The sequence below is a fragment of the Chelmon rostratus genome, chromosome 11 (assembly GCF_017976325.1).
Source record: "Chelmon rostratus isolate fCheRos1 chromosome 11, fCheRos1.pri, whole genome shotgun sequence".
In the NCBI taxonomy this organism is placed as follows: domain Eukaryota; kingdom Metazoa; phylum Chordata; class Actinopteri; order Chaetodontiformes; family Chaetodontidae; genus Chelmon; species Chelmon rostratus.
Window position 1 is genome coordinate 13,402,520 of NC_055668.1, and position 10,158 is coordinate 13,412,677.

The window sequence follows — 10,158 nt, forward strand, 5'->3', positions numbered from 1 at the left end:
TATATTAAAATCATATCAATTTCAACAAATATGCAATTCAAACACACTGTTTACAGTTCTTTATTACAGCAGCTAATTCATCTCATAGGTGAGGACATTTTCAGCTTGAGTTCATTTGCTAAACAGTGAGACTGCTTTTGTGATGTGCTGTGCACAGTGATACGATAGCAAACTGGTTGATCATTAGTTTGCGCCACTGAGACTCTTACATAATAGTACAGTAGAGTCGTGAAAACTCAACATTTGCTTGGCAGGTGCCTGACAGAACCAGAAACATCACAACATTCAGCTGGAAGCAGAAAACAGAGATTACTCTGGAGTCACCACACCTGTTAGGACGGTTCAGTGCCATCTGTGCTCCATTAAAACAGATTAAAAGTGAGGTAATTAGTACAACCCCTCCGGGCAGAAGAAAGGATCATTAATAAATTACAAAGTTCAAGTTAAAAATATCTTCCTGAGCACACTCATCTCTTGTTAACATTGCACCCTTCAAAAAAATTATCATTCATGATAAAGAGGTGGTAAATACTTAGCACGTACTACAATTGCTTCCTCTAGTTACTGCTGCATTCAGTCAGTTTGGTCACATTAATATGATTTAAGCGCTCTATTAATTGTAACTCCATTACTGACAGCTACATAAAATCATAAATGTGTTATTAACACTTGGAATGGATGAATCACAACAGAATAACATTAAATATTTTTAGACATTAGAGTCAGCACTGCTGAGGTAACTGTAACACAGTCACAGATGTACTAAAAGGTCCGGGTAATGACGCATACAGTTACTGTACGCTACATAAAGAAAGTACAGAAAGTCTGTAATGTCACACTAAATACACACTGTAAGCAGGAGACCAACACAAAGAAAACAGGGACAAATTATAAACATAATCACATAAAGAATTATTCCCAAAGGTGCTGTCTTACAGGGAGATGGATGACAGAATGAGCATCTTTATCATCTTTGTACATTCAGATAGGTCCAGGATATGTTTAGCCTAGCTTAGCACAAACACAGAAAGAAGGAGGGGAACCATGGCCAGTGAGCTGAGGGTTGTCCATATATTTGTGCAAATGAGAGTTTCCACACATTTCCCTGGAATCAGGAGGCCCAGGGTCGGCAGGAGGAAGACCTGAGAACTGTGGGTAGTGAAGTCATCTACTGGACCATGGTGACGGCCTCGTGGATGGACTCAGCCACGTAGTCTATGTTCTTGGTGGTCAAACCGCACATGTTGATGCGACCACTGGCCATTAAGTAGATGTGTTTCTCCTTCACCATATATTCCACTTGTTTGGCTGCAGGAAATACAGCAGAACCAGATTTACCTTGGCTGTTAATGTGTTTATTAATCCTGCAAAGATCTTTTTGTGTATCACAAACAAATGCCAAAATTCCTGAATTCTTACAGAAGTGCACAGTAAATTTATGACTCTGCTGAGAAGTGTAGAACATAGATGCATCCTGGATTATTGGGCTAATTTTATGGGTTTGGTTTTCATAGCCTTGGTGATTATATCGTTAGTTTTTGTTGTTTTCTAATTTTCACTTTCACCAGAATTGAAACATTACAGGCAACAGACTTCCCTCAGCAAAAGCGACACTTGTATTTATGTGCTTGTGTGTGTGTGTGTGTGTGTGTGTGTTTGTGCTGAGCTCTGCATGTGTCTGTACATAGTCTTTGTACTCACGGGTGAGGCCTGTGAAACTGAACATGCCGATCTGCTCTGTGATGTGGTTCCAGGTCCCTGGTGTCCCCAGAGCTTGGAGCTTGGCTTTCAGCTGAGCCCTCATCAATAAGACCCTGTCAGCCATGGTCTTCACGTTTTCCCTCCTAGAGACATAGAATAACTTCACATCAGAAAATACATTGTGTTTATGACTGCTGTACCTCAGGCAGTAGTGTGTTTGCGGGGACACTTTGTGCTGACCATTCAGCAGAGAACGCCGGTGAGGTCAGAGTGATGGCGACAATGCGAGCTCCATGAGACGGTGGATTGGACCAAGTGGTCCTGACAATCTTTTCCATCTGGGACAGAATCCGCTTCAGGTTGTCCGCATCATGAGTCACGACAGTCAGGTTGCCCACACGCTCATCTGATGGGAGGAACACATGTCAAATTCAAACAATATAATAGCTATTACTATATTTACATGTAGGTGGCGACACTGACACATCTACAGCTACAGTGCCAGTCTAAACAGCTACAGTATATGCTGATGTTGATTGTATCCAGGATGTGTCACAATTGACAATAAACAGGTGTGGATTAAGATTATTCCTTGTCAATGAGATTAAACATAATATAAAGAAAGTAAGTAAGTGATGTACAACTCGATGCACACAGGGGTCACTCACTGTAGAGGCCAAAGTTCTTGGAGAATGACTGGGCGCAGAACATTTCAAAGCCCATGGAGACAAAGAAGCGGACCGCCCAGGCATCTTCCTCCACAGAGCCTGAGGCGAATCCCTGATAAGCCATGTCAAAGAACACAAACAGCTTCCTCCTCTGGAAAAGAACAGGATGAGAGATCAAACAATCAGCACACTGTAAGACAGGTTGAGCATACAAAACCATGTCCTGATTAAACAGACACTTATGCAAGTAGTGATATTTGAGACAATGGTACAGACTATGTGTTGGTTTGTATTTGTGTGCATGCATGTGTATAATACCATCATAATTTCAGCGATTTGCATCCATTGCTCCTGTGTGGGGTCTGTGCCGGTTGGATTATGGGCACAGGCATGCAGGACAAAGATAGAGTGCTCTGGACAACTCTGTGGGAAACACGGAGAAGAAAAAGAAGTGCTGTAAACTCCCAGTGAAGATGACCGACGTCTGAAGCTGGAGCAGAGTCCCTATCACACACTGCTTACCTCCAAGTCACCAAGAAAACCAGCCAAATCAAGGCCCCTCTTCTCTGCATCCCAGTACTTGTATGGACGGACATCCTCAAAGCCAGCATTGGCGAATACAGCATTGTGATTATCTGAAACAAACCACAAGAAAAAGTTTAGTGTTGCATGAAACAAGGGTGACTATTGTTTTATTAATGCTTCTCACGCATGAACTGATGACAAAACCAGATCACAGACAAGATGTGAGCATTAACAGAAGACTGCTGAGTCTAAAGTCTATAGTGAGTCTTTAAAACCGTCTGTGAAAGATTCAGAGGTCATAGTCCTTGAATGAGAGGCTACTTTGTAGGAGGCTGGTTCATTATTCACACTTTGTGCCACTCCACTGTTTGTGTGTGTGTATGTTGTTGTACCCCAGGTAGGCGCGGACACATAGACGGGTGTTTTGGTGTTGTTGTTTCCATTGTAGAAACGCCTGAGGAACTCTGCACCCATCTTCAAAGCACCTGTACCACCCAGACACTGGACAGCGCCCACCTGGCAATGACAGAAAGACAGTTAGTGTAAATGTAAATAAGTTCAAAAGCAACATGTAGTATGGTCTTTCACTACACAAACCCTTTCTTCCACGATGGCAGGACTGTCGTTTCCCAGGGCCATCTGGGAGGCTGAGGATCTGAACTCAGGCAGGCCCAGGATGGGTAGGTACTCATGGTTTAGCGTGTCATCGTGCACAATATGGTTTTCCACCGTTTTCACTACAGGCAAAAGCCATGGCTGGCCTTCATCTGTCCGGTAGGCTGCAAGGAACAGTTGAAGGAAACCAATATTATACAAAAAAAGCGGAGGAAAGAGTAAGGCCTTGGTGTGTTTCCTATCGACTTTGAATATGAAGCAATGTTGCTGAGAAGGCCACTCTTCGGAAAGGAAGAGCTGATAAATGGCATATTTCCTTTAATTATTAACTATTTGAAATGGATTTACCAGCACATACTGTGACACAAGATGTTTCCCTTGTAAGCCAAAACATCTGCCCCCATGTAATCTTGATATTTGTGAGTTTAGTATGCAGTATGGCTAATAGAGGTAGTTTATCCAGTTGTGAAGCTTATTGGTTTTGAGACTGGGTCAAAGAACAGGAATGTAAAAGTAACCCCAGAAAGATAACTTCAGAGATATTGAGACTTATTAGTGAGTTGCAAAGCAGGTTAAGTGAGTTGCAAAGCAGAGATACTGAGACTTATTAGTGAGTTGCAAAGCAGGTTAATCGTCTCTGTTCTGAACGTGAATACGTCGTTGTATACATATCAGCTGTCGACATGTAGTTCGACTGGCTAAGGCACTCATAGACAAAAGATCACTTCAAAGATACTATATGACGTGTCCTTTTATCTATGAGTGCCTTAGCCAGTCGAACTACATGTCGACAGCTGATATGTATACAACGACGTATTCACGTTCAGAACAGAGACGATTAACCTGCTTTGCAACTCACTAAGTCTCAGACTATATATCATCTACATTTATCTCTTTCATCTGCTGACAAGACGGCACAGTATATGTATAAATCGGTCTTGAACTAATATGCCTGCAACTAACTTTAATTTTCATTAATGCTTTTTCTGCTCTAGAAAATGTCCAATAGTGAAAAATGCAATTCCCAAGTTCCTGAAGCCCTATGTGATGTCTTCAAAAACCCAGAAATATTCAGTTCCTTATCAAAAGGAATAAAAGCAGCAAAACATCACCACAGACGGGCGGGCACTTGCTAATTTTGTCATTTTTGCTTGAAAAATTACTTTAGTGATTAGTGAATTATCAAAAGAGCTGCTGTCTGATTTTTTATGGACCAACTTATTGATTAATGGGCTACTTGTTTTAGCTCTAGATCTGACTTTTAATATAGTAGACATTGTGTGGGCTACATTTCCCAGCTGCCCAGTGGCTGCTGTCCATCTGTGGTGCTGTGTCTTGCAGAGAGAAGGGGATTATGAGGCCTCAGCCTTCGTACTAATTGTGGGACTCTGATGAAAGACTGAGTCTTGCCTTCACAATGTCAGGCGAAACTAACCTTAAATAATGTCATTATAACATCCAGCACGGCTGTAGTGTTACAACAAAGCGTTTTGGAGACATTTACCCATAATAACTACATAACACTGCGTTACATGTGTTGTACTGATATCTGAGATGCTGGAGGGAAAATACTGTACTTACAGACAGACCAGCAGATTGGCTTTAAGTTTTTGCTATCAGAGCTGTCAAAGTGTGTGATAGCATGTGTTCAGTTTTAATGGCAGCACGTTTAACTCTGAATACTGTATTATCTGATCAGCTATTAGAATTTGTGTCACAATTTTAATAAAGTGAAGGCACCATATTTTAGCTACTGTTATCGAAATTAAACATGTGGCCATCATCATAAAAACATGAACACGGACAGAGGAAATTCCTTAACAGGTCACATTTTATGGGTTTAAGAATACGCTGAAACGCTGCTAACCTGGAACAGACAAGCTAGTCCACCAGGATATCGTTAACCTCGGCGGACAAGGCTGTCATTCAGACTTATTGCGGACAACTTACCTCTCACTCCGAGGTTCACCTTTTTGGGAAACTCGTCGTTATTGAAATCCTGCATTAGCTTGAAAACAGCGATGGGAGCTGCTTGGGGCACCTCAGAAAACACCGACAAAGCTGCTGTTTCTTTCACTGGACACCGTGGCAACAACTCAGCAACAAGCGCTTCAGATAACGAGTTGGATAAAGACTCTCACCTTCAACTTATATTTGGAGGATGTAAAGTGGGAGTGAACGGATTTACCAATAGAAATCTAGATGTATCTGCCAAGCCAATCCCAGCACTGGGTCACAAAACACACGTGCAGGTGTTGCTGACCAATGATCATCTCTGTAGCGTGACTGACAAATGGCACAACAAATGTGTAGCGTTGTCAGTGGGTGGGTCAGGATTTAAATGCAATACAGGATTTCACCACTAGACTGGCTAAGGCACTCATAGATACAACGACCTATTCACGTTCAGAACAGAGACGATTAACCTGCTTGGCAACTCACTAATAAGTCTCAGACTATATATCATCCACATTTATCTCTTTCATCTGCTGACAAGACGGCACCGTATATGTATAAATCGGTCTTGAACTAATATGCCTGCAACTAACTTTAATTTTCATTAATGCTTTTTCTGCTCTAGAAAATGTCCAATAATGAAAAATGCAATTCCCAAGTTCCTGAAGCCCTATGTGATGTCTTCAAAAACCCAGAAATATTCAGTTCCTTATCAAAAGGAATAAAAGCAGCAAAACATCACCACAGAGGAGCGGGCACTTGTTAATTTTGTCATTTTTGCTTGAAAAATTACTTTAGTGATTAGTGAATTATCAAAAGAGCTGCTGTCTGATTTTTTTATGGACCAACTTATTGATTAATGGGCTACTTGTTTTAGCTCTAGATCTGACTTTTAATATAGTAGACATTGTGTGGCCTACATTTCCCAGCTGCCCAGTGGCTGCTGTCCATCTGTGGTGCTGTGTCTTGCAGAGAGAAGGGGATTACGAGGCCTCAGCCTCTGTACTAATCGTGGGACTCAGGTAGCTTCATCCTGCCATGCAGTTCCATTAACATGCTGCCACAGCAGAGCTAAGCAATGTCTCTCCTACTGTGTCTTTGCAATGCAAGCAGAAAGGAATACTACTTTTAATAAGATTAACACTGAAAATGGTTGTACTTAAGACTGAAATGTGCCATTTGCTTGCTTTTGGATAGAAGCAGGGCTAAGCCATACATATTTAAACTGCTGAGAATAGCTTGTAGCATGAGGGAACAGTAATCCAACCTAGTCCACAGAGTGAGAAGTTATTGTGTGGAGTTTAGTATGCAGTATGGCTAAGAGAGGTAGTTTATCCAGTTGTGAAGCTTATTGCTTTTGAGACTGGGTCAAAGAACAGGAATGTAAAAGTAACCCCGGAAAGATAACTTCAGAGATACTATATGGCGTGTCCTTTTATCTATGAGTGCCTTAGCCAGTCGAACTACATGTCGACAGCTGATATGTAACGACCTATTCACGTTCAGAACAGAGACGATTAACCTGCTTTGCAACTCACTAATAAGTCTCAGACTATATATCATCTACATTTATCTCTTTCATCTGCTGACAAGACGGCACAGTATATGTATAAATCGGTCTTGAACTAATATGCCTGCAACTAACTTTAATTTTCATTAATACTTTTTCTGCTCTAGAAAATGTCCAATAGTGAAAAATGCAATTCCCAAGTTCCTGAAGCCCTATGTGATGTCTTCAAAAACCCAGAAATATTCAGTTCCTTATCAAAAGGAATAAAAGCAAGATGGCACTCGTTAATTTTTTTTTTTTAATCAACCAACTTATTGATTAATGGGCTACTTGTTTTAGCTCCAGATCTGACTTTTAATATAGTAGACATTGTGTGGCCTACATTTCCCAGCTGCCCAGTGGCTGCTGTCCATCTGTGGTGCTGTGTCTTGCAGAGAGAAGGGGATTACGAGGCCTCAGCCTCTGTACTAATCGTGGGACTCAGGTAGCTTCATCCTGCCATGCAGTGCCATTAACATGCTGCCACAGCAGAGCTAAGCAATGTCTCTCCTACTGTTTCTTTGCAATGCAAGCAGAAAGGATTACTACTTTTAATAAGATTAACACTGAAAATGGTTGTACTTAAGACTGAAATGTGCCATTTGCTTGCTTTTGGATAGAAGCAGGGCTAAGCCATACATTTTTAAACTGCTGAGAATAGCTTGTAGCATGAGGGAACAGTAATCCAACCTAGTCCACAGAGTGAGAAGTTATTGTGCAGAGTTGCAGCAGGAGGGAGGGAGAGAGGAAACCAGAGAGGACGGGGACAGAGATGATTCTTTGTGCAACGCCATTACATAACAATGATACATTATCAATGGAGCTGCAATCAGCAGCTGGTGTGGAGCCTGAACAGCAAGGAACATGGACTAATCGATCAGTTGCATTTGCTCTCAACAGGTTCTGATGAAAGACTGAGTCTTGCCTTCACAATGTCTATATCAGTCGGAAAGTAACCTTAAATAATGTCATTATAACATCCAGCACGGCTGTAGTGTTACAACAAAGCATTTTGGAGACATTTACCCATAATAACTACATAACACTGCGTTACATGTGTTGTACTGATATCTGAGATGCTGAAGGGAAAATACTGTACTTACAGACAGACCAGCAGATTGGCTTTAAGTTTTTGCTATCAGAGCTGTCAAAGTGTGTGATAGTATGTGTTCAGTTTTTAATAGCAGCACGTTTAACTCTGAATGCTTTACTATATGGGTTAACAGCTATTAGAATTTGTGTCACAATTTTAATAAAGTGAAGGCACCATATTTTTTCCAACTGTTATCGAAATTAAACATGTGGCCATCATCATAAATACATGAACACGGACAGAGGAAATTCCTTAACAGGTCACATTTTATGGGTTTAAGAATACGCTGAAACGCTGCGGCTAATCACCATCTAACTAGCTAGCCTCGTTAGCTAACCTGGAACAGACAAGCTAGTCCTCCAGGATATCGTTAACCTCGGCGGACAAGGCTGTCGTTCAGACTTATTGTGGACATCTTACCTCCCACTCCGAGGTTCACCTTTTTGGGAAACTGGTCGTTATTGAAATCCTGCGTTAGCTTGAAAATAGCGACGGGAACTGCTTGGGGGACCTCAGAAAACACCGACATAGCTGCTGTTTCTTTCACTGGACACCGTGGCAACAACTCAAAACAACCGGTTCAAATAACGAGTTGAATAAAGACTTTCACCTTCAACTTGGATTTGGAGGATGTAAAGTGGGAGTGAACGGATTTACCAATAGAAATCTAGATGTATCTGCCAAGCCAATCCCAGCACTGATCCCGGTCAGGTCAAAGGTCACAAAAACACACGCGCAGGTGGTGCTGACCAATGAGCATCTCTGTAGCGTGACTGACAAATGGCACAACAAATGTGAAGCGTTGTCAGTGGGTGGGTCAGGATTTAAATGCAATAAAGGATTTCACCACTAGATGGGGCCACAGTCTTGCTAAAGATTGTATCAGGCGCATTTACCAGATTTAATGATAGCATGAGTTTGTTCTGCTGTGTTGTCTTGCATTTATAGATAAAACAACACACAAAGAAGGTCAAATGACTCACAGGCAATCAACAGTGCATTCTAAACTCATTCTAAATATCAATTTGAATCCTAGCTGAACAGACAGGTTATTATGCTGAGGCTGGACACAGTTTGAGTGAGTGCATGTTAGACTGAGTGAATGAGTACGTACAAGGATTTCCATCTGTTCTGTCCTGAGCCGTGGTGTAAACACGCCGGCTCCTCTGTGCTCTCCCCACAGCTGTCTGCAGGAGCTGAAGTGGTTGATAAATGAGGGCCACTCCAGACTGCTCTCCCCTACCAGGAGTGTGACTTCGTTGGAAGCTTTGCAGCCCCACTGGAAGCAGGACTCAGTGCATTTGAGGCCTCAGTGCTAGCTCTTAATGTTTCTGTCCGGTAAAGAAGGAGCTGTTGCATCGTTTGACCTTAGTGAAATATACTAAGTCCTTCTTCTGATAATACATTTACTCAATACTGTACTTAGTAGGCCGATAGTGTAGAGAGATGTGTACTTGACTTGGATATTTCCATTTAATCTACTTAATTTAGCTAGTTACTATAGAGAACAGAAGACAGAATATTAAGTAGTCAAAAACAAATCAATAACTGCTGCTTTCATGTTAATGATTCAGTGTTAATAATCCACTAGTACAGTATACATAATGTAACACTGTGGAGGGGCCATTCTGTATAACAAAAATAATTCTAATAAGTGTGTGCTTGCTTAAATCTAAGTCTAACATGTATACACACAAGCATGCTTTTGTGAGTCCACAACTAGTTTGAAAGCCAGTCGAGGTCCGGTAGGTAACAACCTTATGGACATGTGATGTGGAAACTGGAGCCTCCAGCACATATTAACTTTTAACTTAAGTTTTTTAGGGAAGCAGGACACACATGTCTGAAGGGGATCTGGAGGGGCTTTATTGATATATATTGTTAAAAGTCCATGTTTGCTCTTTATTTTTCTGTCAGGTAAAGAAGAGGCTGCTGCATGGAACGACAAAGTTAAAGCTGCACTAATAATTTCTGTACCAATTATGGGTCAAATGATAACATGTAATGTGAAACTAGTCACTCAATTCTGCAGTTCCCCTGAGCTGTGGTGT

The 10,158-nt window shown here is 41.4% G+C and overlaps 1 protein-coding gene across 2 annotated transcripts; it reads right to left on the minus strand.

The window, feature by feature from the left end:
- Positions 1-74: 74 nt before the first annotated feature.
- On the minus strand, positions 75-8,721 carry got1 (glutamic-oxaloacetic transaminase 1, soluble). Of its 2 annotated transcripts, none has more exons than XM_041947345.1 (9): positions 8,528-8,721; positions 3,492-3,673; positions 3,287-3,410; positions 2,892-3,004; positions 2,688-2,792; positions 2,370-2,520; positions 1,942-2,107; positions 1,702-1,844; positions 75-1,308 (listed from the first exon to the last, which is right to left on the minus strand). In XM_041947345.1, exons 1-9 carry the CDS (start codon positions 8,634-8,636, stop codon positions 1,169-1,171), a joined length of 1,233 nt encoding a protein of 410 aa, XP_041803279.1. In that variant the 5' UTR covers positions 8,637-8,721; the 3' UTR covers positions 75-1,168. The 2 variants fall into 2 exon arrangements, with proteins under 2 accessions (XP_041803279.1, XP_041803281.1); XM_041947347.1 differs by lacking the exon at positions 8,528-8,721 and adding an exon at positions 5,460-5,527.
- Between the last annotated feature and the right edge of the window lie 1,437 nt (positions 8,722-10,158).